The sequence below is a fragment of the Neoarius graeffei genome, chromosome 6 (genome assembly GCF_027579695.1).
Source record: "Neoarius graeffei isolate fNeoGra1 chromosome 6, fNeoGra1.pri, whole genome shotgun sequence".
NCBI lineage: Eukaryota > Metazoa > Chordata > Actinopteri > Siluriformes > Ariidae > Neoarius > Neoarius graeffei.
Genome location: NC_083574.1, coordinates 50,435,970 through 50,454,559, shown reverse-complemented (window position 1 = coordinate 50,454,559; position 18,590 = coordinate 50,435,970). Strand labels below are relative to the sequence as shown.

The following is an 18,590-nucleotide window of genomic DNA, read 5'->3' as shown; positions in this document are numbered from 1 at the left end:
GTAAATCAGAAAGCTGCGCACGTAAAGCCAATTGGCTGCACGCCATTATCTGCTGCTGGCTGCACTTCACTGCACGCGCAAGGATTTCCATCAGTCCAACGTAAGTTACGTAATTGGCTTTACGTGCGCAGCTTTCTGATTTACTGTTTTCTTCTCATACTTATACTTCCTATGTTTCATGGACTGTAACGGCATTTGCTTATTTAGTAATTTTAATACAGAATTTACTTTGATGAAATTATAATCAGACACTCCAAGGCCCCCCCCCCCAAAAAAAATAACTCATCGGATCTGCACGATTCACACAAGTCCCCCAGACAGCCGTGAAAAAGGCGGCATCCGCCAAAAGGCGCGCCATTTGCATCCATGTATATTAAAATACTAAAATGTTTTGGTCTCCATACCTGGTCATGAGAATGTTGATGAAGCCCTTGTCTGTGTGAAGTTTTGGTGAGATGTTGTCCTTAATCCATTTGTAAATGCTCTGGGGAGCAGGGTCTGCCTTGATCTGCTTCAGAAGCTCTTTTTCTAGTTTCATCAGGGGAAAGAGAAAGCTCAGGCCCTTCCCTTCAAGAATCTCCACCATGCGGTCCTTATTCTGATCAATTTCTAAGAGAGAACAAGAAAACACCCAGAATCTTAGTCAATGACAAAAAGGTTCCATTTATTATTCATTTATTTTGTTTTAATTGACTGATCAGATACACCAGTTCCAATTTGATGGTAAAAAAACCAAATAAAACAAAATACACTTATGCATGTTAAAGGGAAGTGCACACCTGGGAGCATCTTCTGCATGTTAACCTTGCTCTGCTGGAAGTGCTCAGTGAGCCAATCACGGTCCTTTAGTTTGGATGCTTGCTGTAGGCACAGCAAGAAAAGTGGGAAGTGGGTGCCATTTTCAAGGGGGTGGGCCAATTCTGCAATGCTGACTAACTCAGCAATAACAGCCCGTGCCGCAAACTGAGCCAGGTAAGATTTCACCAATGGTATGTCTGTCTCAATTTTGGGGCACTGATCCAACACGTTCATCAGAGCCTGGAAGAAAAAAAAGAAAGATGTACAATATTTACACAACAGTGAAACATGAATTAGGGATGGCAAAAACTAAAAAAAAAAAAAATCTTGACCGACCACCGAGCCTCATTAGCCGGTTAAAGTCGGTTAACCTATGAGTTTAAACAGGGATGCAAACGGCGCGCCTTTTGGCGGATGCCGTCTTTTTACGGCTGAATCGTGCAGATCCGATTTTTTTTTTTGGGGGGTGGGGATGTTGGAGTGTCTGAATAATTTCATCAGAGTAAATTCTGTATTAAAATTACTAAATAAGCAAATGCCGTTACAGTCCATGAAACACAGGAAGTATGAGAAGAAAATAGTAAATCAGAAACCTGCACACGTTTTCGTGGAAGCTGCGCAAATGTGCGCAGCTTTCTGATTTACTGTTTTCTTCTCATACTTCCTATGTTTCATGGACTGTAACGGCATTTGCTTATTTAGTAATTTTAATACAGAATTTACTCTGATGAAATTATTCGGACACTCCAACGCCCCCCCTAAAAAAAAATCGGATCTGCATGATTCAGCCGTGAAAAAGGCGGCATCCGCCAAAAGGCGCGCCGTTTGCATCCCTGTTTAAAATTCTAGAATTGGAATTATTAGAATCTATTCTAAATCTAACCGCGAGCATCTGCACATTCAGTCCCAGTCGCTGCCCTCCACTCACATTACCTTTTCTACAGCGCGAAACATTTAGTCAAACGCAGCACTGATGTCGAGGGGTTTGTATTGGAGCGGAGGACAAATGGCTCCAGCTTAGAGACAGTTTCAGTTGGCTATGATGGCGTTGAAAATAAAGTCAAGTGCTAGAAGAAGTACATAACATTCAGTGATGGGAATAACGGCGTTAAAATAAAGGCTGTTATAACGCCGGGTAATCTAATTAATTAGCTACAATCGTTATAACGCCGTTACCAATATCAACACGCCATTACTGCATGGTATTGAAGTTGCTCTGAAGCCGTCACCGACTTGGCTCACAGACATAAAAGCTGCGTTTGTCACTCCCCCTCCAGACACCGCTGTCATTTCATTCTTTCCCCTTCCCTCCAAAAGTCAGCATCTGCGCCTTTAGTTTGTGTGGAGAGATATGATCTGCAATAACATGCATTGTTGGCTACAGACCGAAACATACTTTCAGAATGCACTGGCCAAGGCAGGACTAAACTCGATGTGCCTTCTAATAATAATTAAAAAAAAAAAAAAACAGAATAGTAATTTGTAAGCTAAAAAGCCTGTGTCTACACTTTTCTTTCGCCGAGTGGCAGCTGTCTTCAACTGGGGCGGGAGGGCGGGACATGACTGAATGGGTGTTTCTGATTTGTCAGCTGTCGTCCTTACACCACATGGCATGCCCCAAGCGTTTACAACACAGAATTCCAGGTTCTCCGCTCCAAAATTGGCAGCTTCAAAACGATTGATTTTTTTTTAACCGACAAACAAAAAAAATTAACCGGTTGACGTTGATTCGGTCAACCGGTCATCGGTTAACATCCCTAACATAAATTAGTACAAAAAGATCCAAAATATTTGGGGAATCGCATGCATCTATTCAGAATTTAGGCATGAAATTTTACCTGCATGAAATTTTCTCCTGTAACAAGTCCTTCTGTGCGTAGGGCGTGAATCAGAGTACCAACATGTTCCTTATCCTCATCAGACCACTCCAGCGAACACAGAATAATCTTACTCAACAACTCTGGCAGGAAATGTTTCGGAGCCTTCATCTCTCTCACACTATTGACGGCATCCTCCACGTTCTTACTCTTCAGGTATTCCGCTATTAAGGTTTCCTAAGGGCACACAGTAGTCTCAATTGTGACTGACTGATTGATTAATTAATTAATCCACCACGACCACCCCGACCACATTTCAACAATAAAAAGTGTACATGTATACATAAGAAAGCATACAATAGAACCTGAAATCTAAATACATACTGTCATTTTGAGCAACTCCTCCTTGGTAGGGGCAGGCTTCTTAACGGTCTTCTGAGGTTTTTCTTGGATCAGAGGAGGATTAGTTTTCAGACCAAGCTGTGGAGGCTTCAGCATTATGGACACACACACAAGGAAGTGAAACAATTAGGCTTCCAAAGACACACATCCAGTCAAATCATAAATCTTTTTACTCAAGTATTTATAGAGGTGAGCAACCTGTCCAAGTGGTGGTGTCTGAGCACTGGGTGGCATCATGGTGGGAATCTGAGGCTGAAGCTTTGACACTTGGTTCTTATTCAACATGAATGACTGAGCTGGTCTCAGACTGATCTACAGGGCATAAAGATGGTTACATCAAGTTGGTGCCAAGTGTACACTGTGTTCACATACATTGTGGGGGGGGATCTGCACCCTCATCTCTCATAATCGCAGTCAGCGGACCAGTTGTCAGCTTCCGAGAGGAGAACAGAAGAAGAAAGAAAAACAGAGGAGAGGAAAAAGAGAAGAGAAGAGGTAGAAAAGCTGACATCCAGTAAAAACCCTCAGAATAACGCGTCTTTTTATAATCACTGGGTGCACAAAGTAACAATAGATCGTTTTCTCCTTGTAGTTTACCTCATCTGCATTGAGCTGTCCTTTCTTGAAGCGTGGGTGCATGTCCTTGGACTGAACTTGCGGCTGGGCGGAATGGATCTGGAAATGCTGATTCTGTCCCTAAGGTTGGAAAAGGGCTCACTTGTATTAGAATACCTGAATGTACTCAAGTAAACTATCTACAGAAGCTTACATGTACACAGTTGCAGTATTAGCTGTGTTTAATACTTAAGTAACAATGTAATTTAAACAAGAAACACTACATTTTGATATTAAGAGCTTGTTGTCATTATAGCCCAATGGCCTACCTGATTAGACTTCATAAAGGGGTTAATAGCCAAGTCAAACTGAGATGGCTGTGCAAAAGCCATGTGGCCGTTGAAAAGCGGGTTTGTGCGGTGACGTCCCAGTGTGGGCGAGAATCTGTCCTGGATCACTCCTGGACCAGTTCCTATTCCACTGCCTATGCAAATGCATTAAGTAGATGTAAATAAAATATACATGAAAACTAATGAAAAGGCTAAAAAGAAAGGTGTTCCTTAACAATGATGTACAAAATATTCACTGTTGATGCCAAGCTCACCTGGCATTTGTCCAAACATGTCAGCCAATCCTCCCAGAGTTTCTCTGTCCAGTTTCATCTTGAATGGCATGAAGGGCCCTTCCAGAAAGAAGTCCATTCTAAATCCATGGCTCATGGGTGGAATGAAGACACCCAATTCCTGGAGAAAGGATGACATTTAATTACCTACTGCCAAGTCAAATAAGGTGAAGAAAAGGACTGAAGAGTTTCTTAAAACAAAAGATTAGGAAAGACAAAGCAGTAATTCACCTTCACTGCTTCCTGATGAATCTGATTAATCGTCTTTGGTCCGTTGTCAATAAAGGCTTTGCGAGGAACCCAATTGTTCTCCCGTAGCTCCAGCGTGTCTTGCAATAGGAAACGAATCCTGGCTGGCATGTCCTTGTTGTTCATTAAGGATCGCATGCGACCAAAGTACTGATCCATTAAAGACTGTGGGGTTTAGGAAAATTTGTTCATGATTACCAAAAATTGGACAGTAACAAAAATTATGTGGTGGTATCAATGTTCCTTAAACCCTGCCCATTTACCTTGGCTTTTTCATGATCAAGTCTAGGACCCACAGTTCTCATTATCTGACAGAGGCACTCCAGATCTTCCCCCATATCCTTAAGCTGGATCCTCTTCTTCTTTTCCAAAAGCTTAAGGGAATTTAAAAATAAGAAAAATAAAAAAATTAAAAACCCATGGACATAAAAAAATACCATAACATAGGAAGAAAAAAAAAAAAACTGTACCACATAATACTTACTGTTTTGATGCACTTATGAAGGATAGATTCATGGATGAGATCAAGTTTGCCAAGTTCCCCAATGAATTTAATGTTACCAAGCATCTTGAGCTTAGCAATGGCACGCTGCTCCTCTTCTTCTGAAGTGAGAGGGCCATCTTTTTTGTCGTAGACTACAAGAAGGAGATTGAAGGGTATAATTGTTCAGCAACAATGTCCAAAATCATGAACAAAGAGGGGAAGTTGGCAATACTCACTTTCAACATTTTTGGTGCGGTTCTCAAATTCATCTTGAAGTTTGGTAATCAGAAGTCTTCTGAAAGTCTATAAAGCATGATGCAAGGCAGCAGGATTTAGTCACAAAACAGTGAAAAGAAAAATAACCTTCATACACAGAACAAAACAGTTCACTGTACTGCAAACTTACTGTACTCTGTTTTGGAGGGGTTTGAATCTCAGGTCCTGGGCCGTCAAAGTTTGGTGCATCCTCTGCCAAACGCAGACATAGCTGAGCATAGAGCGAGCTGTATTTTGGCTCTTCTAGGGCTTTGTCTACGATCTACAAACGGAGATAGAAGACGACAACTGGAATATAACAACAAAATTGCTACGTAATGAGGAGCATTAAGCTTTTGAAAATCTGCTGCAAGGACAATGTTAAATAATTAAATGCAAGCATGATGGTAAATTCTTTCTTACTCAGATCTACAGTATATAACAACTTAAAAAAGTGTCCTTGAAAAAAGTAATCAAAAATAATGTTAATGCTTTTCAATGCCTTAAAATCTTAAAAAAAAATTTTAAAAATAAAAAATTAATTATACATGAGAGAAAGGCAGGAATTTCTCTACATCTTTACTTCCATTTAAGATGCTAGGATATGCATGAACATGTACAACCCCAATTCCAAAAAAAGCTGGGACGCTATGTAGACTGTAAATAAAAACGATGAGATAATTTGCAAAATCATAGAAACTCCAGGTTGTCCCCCTTTTCTCGCCTTCTTTGGCTAGTGGTCCTATGTGTGATGTAGATGTGACGCACTTTCGAGTTATGGGAAGTTGTCAAAAAGAGTATTGAGACCATTGAGCTCTAGCGCCAGGCCTTTTCCAGGAAATAAGAGTTTCGGTCATGGTGACAGCATGTATGTCAGTGTCGGTTCGGAGGTTTCAGTTTTGAAAACTGTAAGAGGTAAGAGTAGAATAATATAAAGTACAGACACTTGGTATATTTTACTTCTGTGATTTTTAAAGCTCACAGGCAACGGTTTTAATTTTTTGCACATTTGAAACTTTATATGTTAAAAAACCCTCTGTAATTTTCTTCTGGTCCCAAGAAGTATTGTTAATAAGTAATAATTAAAATAAGTTAGCGCAGATCATAGCGAATTTCTGTTCGGCTATTTTTGTGACCACTCGGTGCGTGACGTCATTTAAGACAAACAAACCGCTTGAGTTGAGTCCACTTCCATGTATTTTCATTGCCATTCGGCTTGATTGCAGACGTGCGTTCGGGAATTTCCAAAAAAAAAAAAAAAACCCCATGCCTTATTGTTGTGCAGTGAACTGTAACAACGGGACCGGTTCAGGAAGAAGTTTTTACCTTTTTCCGAGAGAGGAGAAGAGGCAGAGAGAGTGGATTGGCTTTTTCCGGAAGAGGAGAGAGGCGGAACGGGAGGGTTGGCTTTTTCCGAAAAAGGAGAAGAGGTGGAACGAGAGGATTGGCTTTTTCCGAAAACGGAGAAGAGGCGGAGCGAGAGGGTTGGCTTTTTCCGAAAGAGGAGAAGAGGCAGAGCGAGTGGGTTGGCTTTTTCCGAAAAAGGAGAAGAGGCAGAGCGAGAGGGTTGGCTTTTTCCAAGAAAGGAGAAGAGGCGGAACGAGAGGATTGGCTTTTTCCGAAAACGGAGAAGAGGCGGAGCGAGAGGGTTGGCTTTTTCCGAAAGAGGAGAAGAGGCGGAGTGAGTGGGTTGGTTTTTTCTGAAAAAGGAGAAAAGGCAGAGCGAGAGGGTTGGCTTTTTCCGAAAAAGGAGAAGAGGCAGAGCGAGAGGGTTGGCTTTTTCCGAAAAAGGAGAAGAGGCAGAGCGAGAGGGTTGGCTTTTTCCGAAAAAGGAGAAGAGGCAGAGCGAGAGGGTTGGCTTTTTCCAAAAAAGGAGAAGAGGCAGAGCAAGAGGGTTGGCTTTGTCCAAAAACGGAGAAGAGGCGGAGTGAGTGGGTTGGCTTTTTCCCGAAAAAGGAGAAGAGGCAGAGCGAGAGGGTTGGCTTTTGCCAAAAAAGGAGAAGAGGCAGAGCGAGAGGGTTGGCTTTTTCCAAAAAAGGAGAAGAGGCGGAGCGAGTGGGTTGGCTTTTTCCGAAAGAAGAGACGAGGCGGAGAGAGTGGATTGTGCATGTGAAGCCAGAGGATTGTTTTTTTTTCCAGAAGAGGAGAAGAGACGGAGAGAGTGGATTGTGCGCGTGAAACAAAATCAAGCAGTCAAAGAAGAAACGGACCAGCGACGCTCAAGCAAAAAGGAGAAGATTGGAGGTAAACATTTTTACTTTTGCTTGCAATTGACAAGTCAAGAATCCTGAGAGATCCTGTACAATCATTGTGGAAATGAGACAAACAGATATTTCTTCGCTCAGAGTAGGCTATAAATAGTATAATGCCGCGGATGGCAGGCTAATGTAGCCTACCGGTGCACTGTCAAGTAATCGTTCCCTATATCCACTAGGGAGGGCGGTTTAATTATTCTTCGAAAGGGCTCTTATTTAGTATTATGACAAATGTAGGAATTTATCATAACTACCAGGATAAATCGTTTGGGTGCGAGTCTTGTTGAGGTCCGGGGTCACCGCGATCAGAGTCGGCCGAGTCGCTGTCCGATTCCGAGGCCGCACGGCCAAACCAGTGAGCCGCATTCACCGACTGCTTCGCAATGGCCATAGGGTCATACATATATGGCTTCACCTCTCGATATTCAATTTGGAGAGTTCCTACTTCAAAATCGCTATCGCTTTCAGACATTTTACACAAACTCTCACGACCAAAGTCCATACACATATGCTCGGTTCCCAGGTAAACACAGAACTGCTCCCGGTCTGTTTGGCTTGAATGACGTTACGACGACGGTCCCCTGGCGGTGAAAATGCGCATAAGTAAGATGTAAACAAACCTTCTGAAATTGGGCAAAACAGTATATTTTAACCGTTTTATTCAATTTTAGGGTGCAAATTAGACACTAAGAAGATTGAATTCACTTTTTGGGTCATTCTTCTAGACAAAGTTGATATTCTACGTTTCACCTCCGACCATTGCCTATGACCTTTAAATGGTTCATTTTTGGATTACACTTCATTTTTGTGGCTACTGCCTCATAGAGTAAAATATATGCTATATTTACTGTATGGACATGAAGGAGCCATTCCACCGAATCGGTGTCATTTCCGTCACTAGAAAATTATATGTATAAATACACATAAAAATATACTTTAAAATAAATTTCCTTATTACACAGAATGTCCTGCACATTGATCTGATTTCAAATTTAAGATATATAATTGTAAGGATTAATAAAAACTACCTAAAACACTGAAAAATAACATGTTACCTGTCCCCGCACTCTAACTTTATACTTAACTATGAAATATTATGATTAAAATCCTTCAGAAACAGTATTTCTTTTGCACTGTTGTGTGACTCCATATCCTATCCATGGTTTAAATATATTTTTTTCATAAGAAATCCACAATATCTTAGTTAAAATACACATTTTAGTTGTGTCCCTGGGCTTTCACTCAGTCCTGTTACCCAAACATATTACCCCATCTGACAAATTTGGAAAATTCCATAAATCACATGCTCAACAGGAAGTTACATCAGTTGTGTCTTCTGAAGGCCATGGGAAGACCAAGGCCGAATCCCATTTCACCCCTTGGACATACCCCTTGGCCCTTCCCCTCCATTTTGCGCGTTCACGTGAAGGGGTAGGGGTATCCCAATCCCAGTTAACGCGGAGGGGTAGGGGAAGGGGTAGGGCTTCTGTACCCCTCCAAACGGAGATTTTCCTGGAGCTGACTCCGAACGAAGGGGTTTGAGTGATTTCCCACAATGCCATGCGGATTTCAGCGAGATTTCATGCGGATTTCAGAAAGATGGCGGTTCCCGCGGCAAAAGATTGTCATAAATGTATTTTCTCCATTATTTACGTGTTTTAAGTTGTTATCCAGAGGAAACACGCCGCTTGATTCGCTTTCGAGCTGAGAATGAGCAGCGATTTCTGAAATCCAAGCTGCTGCTAAAAAGCTTTGGGAGTGAGTATTGTTTTCGGTTGCTTGACTGCGTACGTTTTGTTCTGTTATTCTCGCTTTTATTGTTTACATGAGTGTTCTGACACCTCATTCTGTCGGATGTGGTGCACGAAGCGCCAAAGATATCCCATTCAGTGGTGTTAGTTAACAAATCACACCCTGCCAGCAGAGATTTCTGGTTCTGCCTCTGGCTCTGACTGTAGCGGCTGGTCGCAGCCAGTGACGCATTTGGTCGCGTTTTGCTAACGTAAACGCTGACGGAGGTATGCGATGACGTATGCGATCGTTGAAGGGCTATCCCAATACGTAGGGGTTGAATTTCAAGCCCTATCCCTTGTAGCTCAGTTTCAAGGGGAAGGGCCAAGGGGAAGGGGGAGGGGTAGAAATTAGAATTGGGATTGGGCCCAAAAGTTAGTTCTCTCATTTACTTTTCTGTATATTTGATGATTTTTTAACTTTGACTGATAAGGTCAATGTCAACATACTGTCCTGTTACTTAAATTATTTCTTAGACGATACTTGTTTATCTTAAAAATACAGATTTTTGGTAAATCACTAGAATGTGCCAAGTGTGGTCATGCTATTAGCGATGACGCCATGTGGCTTAATTCCATGTATTAGCTAATCCTAGGCTAAAAACTCAGTCCTGTTACTTTCAGAGTTTTGGTAACAGGACTGAAAAAAATGCAGCCATCTTTGACTTCCAAACCTTGTAATGTAGCCTGAAGTTGACCAATACACATTTTGAATAGTTAAATGTGTGTTATTATAATCAGTGTTGAAAAGATATAACAAATTAAGTTTAATTTGGGAGTGGTACAACAAGCAAATGGCACCCATTCGGTGGAATGTCCCATATCTTTAAATTTTATTTATAAGCAGTAGCCACATGTACCCATAGGGTACCTACGTATTTTTTAAATATATGTTAATTTTGAATTTGATGTCAGCAACACGTTTCAAAAAAAAAAGTTGGGACAGGGGCATGTTTACCATGGTGTTGCATCACCTCTACTTTTAACAACACTCTGTAAATATTTGGAAACTTAGAAGACCAACTGCTGTAGTTCTGAAAGAGAAATGTTGTCTTGCCTGATATACAATTTCAGTTGCTCAACAGTTCGGGGTTTCCTTTGTCGTATTTTGCGCTTCATAATGCGGCAAATGTTTTAAATGAGAGAGAGGTCTGGACTGTAGGCAGGCCAGTTTAGCACCCGGACTCTTTAACTACGGAGCCATGCAGTTTTAATATGTGCAGAAAGCGGTTTGGCATTGTCTTGCTGAAAGAAGGAAGGCCTTCCCTGAAAAAGATTGTGTCTGGATGGCAGCATATTGCTCTGAAACATGTATATAATCATTCAGCATTAATGATGCCTTCCCAGATGTACAAGCTACCCATGTCATGTGCACTAATGCACCCTAATAGCATCACAGATGCTGGCTTTTGAACTGTGCACTGACAAGCCGGATGGTCCCTCTCCTCTTTAAGCTGGAGGACATGGTGTCCATGATTTCTAAAAAGAATTTCTACTTTTGATACTCAGACTTCGGGAGAATTTTCCATTTTGCCTCAGTCCATCGTAAGAGCTTGGGGCCAGAGAAGGTGCCAGTGTTTCTGGATATTGTTTATATATGGTTTTAACTTGCATTTGTGGATGGAGTAATTAACTGTTTTCACAGATGATGGTTTTCTGAAGTGCTCCTGAGCCCATACAGTGATTTCCACTTCAGACAAATGTCTGCCTTTAATGCAGGGTCGCCTGAAAGCCTGAAGATCACAGGCATCTGATGTCAGTTTTCAGCCTTGTCTCTTGCATACAGAGATTTCTCCAGATTCTCTGAATCTTTTAATAATATGTACAGTAGATGATGTGATCCCCAAATTCTTTCCAATTTTACACTGAGGAACATTTTCTTAAATTGTTGCACTCTTTGCCCATGCAGTCTTTCACAGAGCAGTGAACCCCTCCCCATCTTTATTTCTGAGAGACTCCGCCTCTCTGAGATGCTCTTTTTATACCCAATCATGTTCTTGACCTGTTGCCAATTAACCAAATTAGTTTAAGCATAACTTTTTCAGTCTTTTGTTGCCCATCCTAACTTTTCTGAAATGTGTTGCTGACATCAAATTCAAAATAAGCATATTTTTTCAAAAAACAATAAAATTTCTCAGTTTCAGCATTTGATATGTTGTCTTTATACCGTTTTCAATTAAATGTTGGGTTTCCATGATTTGCAATTCTTCACATTCTTTTTTTATTATTTGTTTTCCACAGTGTCCCAACTTTTTTGGAATTGGGGCTGTAATTTAGAAACAGCCTTCCCGAACAGCTAATCAACTAGGTAACTAGTAAATAAGCTCACATTTGTCCCAAGTCAACACATGCACTGCCTGGCCCAAAAAAACAAAACAAAACAAAAAAACAACCAACCCCCCCCCAAAAAAAAACCCCCTTACTAGTCACATTAATATTTTGTTGGACTACCTTTAGCTTTGATTATGGTGCACATTTGTTACGGCATTGCTTCAACAAACTTGTGCATCACCACAATATTTATTTCCATCCAGAGTTGTATTAATTTTTCACTGAAATTTTGTTTTGATGATGGGAATCTCAAACCACTCTGTAAAGTCTCCTCCAGCACATCCCAAAGACTTTCAATAGGGTGAAGGTCAGAACTCTGTGGTGGCCAATCCACGTGTGAAAATGATTCTCATGCTTCCTGAACCACTCTTTCACTATTTGAGCCCTAATTTTATGCCCGTGCCATTAGGGAAAAAAAAATCAATTTGACTGGATTATCCGATCTTCAGTGCGTTCACAGAGTCAACTGACTCCATTTTATAGCTACACAACATTGCTGAGCCTCGACCTGATCAACTGAAGCAACCCCAGATCATAACACTGCATCCAGAGGCTTGTACAGTGGACACTATGCATGATGGATACATCGCTTCATGTGCTTCCCTTCTTACCTGGACACATCCATCACTCAGGAACAGGATAAATCTGGACTCATTAGACCACATGATCTTTTTCCATTGTTCCAGAGTCCAATCTTTATGTTCCATAGCAAACTGAATCCTTTTCTTCCGATTAGTCTCACTAACAAGTGGTTTTCTTATGGCCACGCAGCTGTTTAGTCCCAATCCTGAGTGTTCTGGTCACATTTTGTGTGTGGAAATGCTCTTACTTTCACCATTAAACAGTTACAAGTTCTACTGTTGATGTTGTACGATTCAACTTCAAGTGTATAAGTGCTCTCCAATCGCAGTCAGTCAAGATTTTTTTTTCCGGCCATATTTCTTCCGCAAAAAGTTGACGGTTCACCACTATCCTTCCAGGTTTTAATAATACGTTGGACAGTTCTTAACCTAACTCCAGTAATTTTAGCAGTCTCCTTACTTGTTTTCTTTGCTTGAAGTAGGCCAATAATTAAAAAGGACGCATCTTCTGATGCGATTGTTAAAGAAATGAGAATCTACTCACTGCATCAGTTAGGGTTAAAAGAATTGCTGCCAGCTGAAACATAATTGCTGCAGTAATTATCCAACCAAAAGCTGTGTGTGCTGGAGAAGACTTCATGGTGAAGGTGCACTGTAATAAAAGTTAAAGGTTCTCTAACAAAGTAGTGCGTGACTTTTTTTGGCTAGGCAGTGCATGTTAATTTAATAAACCTTAAAATCCTAAACATTAATGCAGAGATCACATTGACCAGTGGTAGTACCGGCAGAAGTGTCAAATTTTCTGTTGTTTGGCCACAGAACTGTTGATACTGCTAGAGACGTAGGAACAAAGCACTGGTTCAAGTTGCACTTGATTCAGTTGAGAATAACACAAGGCTCATCAATGTCAGTGTAATGTATCCTCGGAACATTTCGGGCAATAAGACCAATCAAAGCAGTACGGTTCTTATAGAGGCAAGATGTCTGAAATGATAAGAGGAGTGTTCATGGAAGTGGTGTCTCATGGACCTAAACTGAATGAACAACTCTCCCTCTATTAAAAAAAAAAAAAAAAAAAACACTTGTTTCTCACCCTCCAATGCCAAAGCTACTAAGAGCAAAACTATTATTGGGCGTTGCGTTATGTGCTTCCGTTGCAGTTTCATTTGTTCAGTGTGATCTCCGCCTAAGTCCACAGAGCCTCTCTGATATCACACCACAGTGAACTGTGAGGAAGTTACTGTATTGAACACAAATTTTATTCAATTCTACTTATCTAGTGTTTTAACAATGGGCATTGTCACAAAGCACTTTACACAAATCTGGATATAAAATTTACGCTCATCCCTATTGAGCAAGTCAGAGATGACAGCTTTTATTTAAGGGATTGATCAATATTTGCTCAGCATGCTTGCAACTTGTCTTGGCTAGGTTCAGTTAAATCTTTGAAATTTATCTTTGCTCACACATCTGCTCTCTGTTTTTCAGGCTATCCTGATCAGCAATTCTCCATCACCCACTGAAGTGACCCTATCACCCGCAGACAACTCAGCTTCCTGAAATTACAATCATATTGCTACACCACTCTCTTGAGAATAAAATAAAATTTTATATATATTTTTAATTACACACTCATGTTTGTCTTTCAATAAACTGAGACATCTCTGAATAACTGTGTCTGACTCAGTGACTGTCGCTCCTGGATCCGTGAGGCAGAATCTTCTTGAGAGCAGAGGACTATATCTCTAGATCACACATCCTTTGTCTATTCAACTTTCTTCAATACAGACAAATTAAAACCTATCAGGAATATAACACAGGCTTGCTATTATAGTAAAATAAATCAATGATGTGATGTTACCATCCTGACGTTTAACACCCTGGAGAGGAGATTCTTATAACAGCATTTCCCAGAGTTTTATTCCTCTCATACTACAGCTATTTTTTTTTTTAAAGAATTTTTATTTTTTTTTGGGGGGGGGGGGGGGGGGGGGGGCTTTTTTCACCTTTATTATCGGATAGGACAGTGTAGAGACAGGAAATGAGCGGGAGAGAGAGACGGGGAGGGATCAGGAAATGACCTCGGGCCAGAATTGAACCCAGGTCCCCGGATTTATGGTATGGCGCCTTATCCACCTGAGCCACGACGCCCCATACTACAGCTATTTGTCAATTATTACATATTTTTAATTCACTAAACAACATTTTATCGGTTTTATTACATTCATCATACCAAGCAATTATGTTTTCTTTTTATACAAAAAAAAAATAAATAAAGCCATAAATATCTGGACACTGAAAAAGTTGTTCATTTTAGCTGTCTAATACTTGTCTGTTGAAGAATTTACAAGCATCACCATATACTGGGTTTCTTCCCTGGTGATGATTTGTCAGGCCTTTACTGCAGCGGTCTTCAGTTCCTGCTTGTTCATGGGGCAATTTGCCTTCAGCAAGTAAAACACATGTTTACCTAGGTGCAGGTTTGGTGACTGACTTGGCCATTGCAGAACATTCCACTTCTTTGCCTTGAAAAACTCAAGTTGATTTTGATGCATACATCAGGTCACACTTCAGAATTCATCTTGTTACTTGCAGCTTGTTCCACCAACAGTCATACATGCCCATGCCATAGCATGAGGTGGTTTAATTGTGATCGAGAAGTCACTGTCCTCTACACAGACTTTACTTGGGTGGTCTGGACAGGTATATTAACTGCTGCCAAAAGTATATTTGGCAACCCATTTTTTAAAATCTGTCCAAGAGCATGATGGCATCTGCAATCGATTAACTAGTGAACAATCTCCCCACTCTCCATCCCCCCCATACCTGTTCATTCTATAGAGGATTTCGGCCTACGTCATTGTTTCCATAGCGACAATATTTATGCCGCCATTTTGACGGTCACAAATATGGCGACTACCGGTAGCGATACACTGTTGATCATGACGAAGTCTCATTGTCGAGTATTTTATCCGGCCTAGATGACGCGAGTAAGAAGCAATATCACCCGAAAATCAATGATGCTGGTGTACGTGATCCGTACACGCTACCAGGCTATCTTTTTCTGGCTTTGCAGCGCGGGTGATCTTCCTGACCTGCAGTCAGGCGTGTGGGAAATACCAGGGAAAAAACATAAAAGAAAAAGGAGCGAGATGCAGAAAACACCTTCACTATCAAGCGACGTAGGGCATTTACAGGGCGAGCAGAGGGAGAGGTATTTGCAAAAATTGAGGTTAGCAGGCTTAGAGAACGACGTTTACCTGCTTCCACCAGGATTGTTCACTGACGTACGGAAGTACACGAAGCCCTCGTCTTTACCTGACTTCGGCCCACATGATCTGTATACCTATGTCATTAAAAACCAGGCTGGGTAACATGCCTACATCAGCGGGTCGTCTCTGGAGCCGGTGGTCGCCATCTTATTACAGCTAAGGTTTGTTCACATTTTCATTTACTTTCGGTCCTCAGGATAAACAAAATGTTATTAAATGTCATTGAAATAACTTCTTAGTCTGTTGAGACATGGCCCGTTATAAATTTGCTGTTACCAGGCAATGACCAAGAACTGTATTATTAGGGTCGGTGTAGTTGCAGCAGTGCACTAGCAGCTAGCTGTTAGCACTAGCTAATGTCAACAACATAGTAGCTGGTATGTTACTGTAGCAATGTTTACGTTCAGTCATTTGGATGACTGTTAAAACCTTTCAGCCTCAAGTTTTTCCTTTACTGTATTTACTAGTTTACTGAGCTAGCGCGCTCGCTCCCAGCCTGCCCGAGCGCGCTAGCTCAGTAAACTAGTAAATACAGTAAAGGAAAAACTTGAGACTGAAAGGTTTTAACAGTCATCCAAATGACTGAACGTAAACATTGCTACAGTAACATACTTAGCTAGCTTGACCTTCAAAATGGCGGACACCGGGGCATCACGTGACCTGTGACGTCACGTCGAAATCCTCTATAGAGATGAAAGTGTGAAAGTGGAGCAAAGAACAAAACCCTGAACTTTTGAAAGTCAAACTAAGATGGGGGGGCAACGTCCCCCGAAAAAATTTTAATAACACGCAAAACCCTGCATTTTAGTACTTATTTTCACAAAAACAAGTTATAACTTTTAAGCCTTTTTCTTTCATGTACATTAATGATTAACATGTCAAAAATCTCATCTCATCTCATTATCTCTAGCCGCTTTATCCTGTTCTACAGGGTCGCAGCTGACTACGGGCGAAAGGCGGGGTACACCCTGGACAAGTCGCCAGGTCATCACAGGGCTGACACATAGACACAGACAACCATTCACACTCACATTCACACCTACGGTCAATTTAGAGTCACCAGTTAACCTAACCTGCATGTCTTTGGACTGTGGGGGAAACCGGAGCACCCGGAGGAAACCCACGCGGACACGGGGAGAACATGCAAACTCCACACAGAAAGGCCCTCGCCGGCCCCGGGGCTCGAACCCAGGACCTTCTTGCTGTGAGGCGACAGCGCTAACCACTACACCACCGTGCCGCCCTACATTAGTTTGTATTGTCTGTAAATTTAAACACACCAATGAATACCAAATTTCTCATGTAAATCAGGGGCGTAGCTAGGATTTTCGGGGGGGGGAGTCACACACTGACTGGCAGCCTGAGTACATTATGTAACAAAAAATAATTACCATTGCTAGTTTTAGGTAGCTTAGAAACCTGCTCTTCCATTATTGCTGTTTCTTCCACATTTTCTTGATGCTGTGTTCTAGAAACGGCACTAAAACTTAGCTTCGAAACCACAAAATGCAACTTTGATGGAAAAAAAAAAATATATATATATATAAAATAAATTGCTTACCTCTCTTCACGTCGAAAGAAGGAGGAAAGTTTTGCTTGTTTTGACATGGCGAATTATTAACACGAGGAAATACTTGTAATTTGCAACTAAAAAGACTACAGCTACACTGGCAGCTTGAACATGCTTTCTAGTGCGATTGTGTTGTGCTTGCGCAGAACGGTCTCAGTCCTGCACGCCTTAGCTCATGCACCTGAAGGCGCGCCTTGGGCGCGCGCGCCTAACGAGTTCCGGCATGCGCGCCGTTAACAAAGAACACGTCTTTAATCAATAAACTATGTTTGGGCTATTTAAGGACTGCGCCCATGCAAGGACGATGCGAAGTATTACGCCGTGTCTAGGAACGCGAAAAATAAATTTCTCCATTCGGAAAACTGGAAATTTTCAAGAGTTTTGTCAAATATCCGGATTTCCGGGTAAATCCAGAAGACTTTCATCCCTGATTCTACTACTGCGAGAAGGGTCTACTGATAATCGCACGTTCTTTACGAAACAGAGACGGATGTTCTCTGATATTACATTAGAAGATGTGGACACAGTGCATATTTTACAAGTATGGACCAGATAAAGCAATTCCAGTGTTTCCCCCCCATACATTTATTTGTGGCAACCTGCCACATTGATTTTCTATTTTTCCATATTTAAAATTGGTAAAATCTGATTTCATTGTAGAGCTGCACGCAGCACACCAATTCACTCAGCTCCTCCTCTCACACGTACTTTTCACCGCAGGAGATAGCTGGCAAAAGTCCTGAATCAATCTGGAGTTCACAAATGGTTATGTACACCACGCAATTTTATCCAAAACTGATGCATTCAAGTTAATACCAATAAGTCAGTCTATTTATGTTCTTAACGCCGTCAATCCTGGAAACCAAACTCTTCAAATAAATCATTAGCAAGCAGGTAAAGAGCCTATAGCAAGGATAGCTATAAGTTAATGTTAGAATACAGCTGGTTGCTGAGGTCCTCACACTGTACATAACTTCCTATCAGCATTGACTGCTCATGCAAATGGATTGTCAGTCACAAAATATTTAGCAATTAAAATATTTGCAGTAGAGCACAACCCTCTTTTTTCCAGCGTTACTTTACTGTGGAAGATCACTAAAAAAGTTATTCTGTCAAGTCCAAATATTTGTGGACCTGGCTTTTTTTCTTTTCTTTCTTTTTTTTTAATGGCATAAACAAATGAGCACCACACAAGTCTCTAAAATATGTACAGTACCAGTCAAAAGTTTGGACACCTACTTATAAGTTTTTCTGGATTTTGATTGAACAATGCTGAAGAAATCAAAACTATCAAATAACATATGGAACATATATGGAATTGTGTGGTTAAAAAAAAAGTTTAACATTTCATATTCTTCAAAGTAGCCAGCATTCACCTTGATGACGCTTTGCACACTATTGGCATTATCTTAACCAGCTTCATGAGGTAGTCACCTGGAATGCTTTTCAATTAACAAGTGTGTCTTGTTAAAAGTTAGACTAACTTCTTGCCTTCTTAATGTGTTTGAAACCATCAAACAGTAAATAGTCCTATTCGACAACTGTAGTAATCTACATTCAGTGCGTTTACATGCACATAGAGAAAATCGAATTTCTGCCGTAGCTCGAC

The 18,590-nt window shown here is 41.0% G+C and overlaps 1 protein-coding gene and 1 non-coding gene across 2 annotated transcripts in view; both read right to left on the bottom strand.

The window, feature by feature from the left end:
* Window positions 1-18,590, bottom strand: part of eif4g2b (eukaryotic translation initiation factor 4, gamma 2b) — a 64,507-nt gene that overhangs the window by 7,986 nt on the left and 37,931 nt on the right. Inside the window, exons 6-18 of the mRNA XM_060924358.1 lie at window positions 5,334-5,465; window positions 5,164-5,230; window positions 4,928-5,079; window positions 4,707-4,817; window positions 4,426-4,608; window positions 4,177-4,315; window positions 3,902-4,056; window positions 3,615-3,713; window positions 3,216-3,329; window positions 3,000-3,104; window positions 2,637-2,852; window positions 780-1,038; window positions 405-609 (exon numbers count right to left, since the gene is read on the bottom strand). Of these exons, the coding sequence (XP_060780341.1) occupies window positions 405-609; window positions 780-1,038; window positions 2,637-2,852; window positions 3,000-3,104; window positions 3,216-3,329; window positions 3,615-3,713; window positions 3,902-4,056; window positions 4,177-4,315; window positions 4,426-4,608; window positions 4,707-4,817; window positions 4,928-5,079; window positions 5,164-5,230; window positions 5,334-5,465 (1,937 nt within the window). The remainder of the gene's footprint in view (window positions 1-404; window positions 610-779; window positions 1,039-2,636; window positions 2,853-2,999; window positions 3,105-3,215; window positions 3,330-3,614; window positions 3,714-3,901; window positions 4,057-4,176; window positions 4,316-4,425; window positions 4,609-4,706; window positions 4,818-4,927; window positions 5,080-5,163; window positions 5,231-5,333; window positions 5,466-18,590) is intronic.
* LOC132888502 (small nucleolar RNA SNORD97) lies at window positions 3,407-3,576 on the bottom strand. Its single transcript, XR_009654937.1, has one exon. It is a non-coding gene; the product is annotated as a small nucleolar RNA SNORD97 (small nucleolar RNA).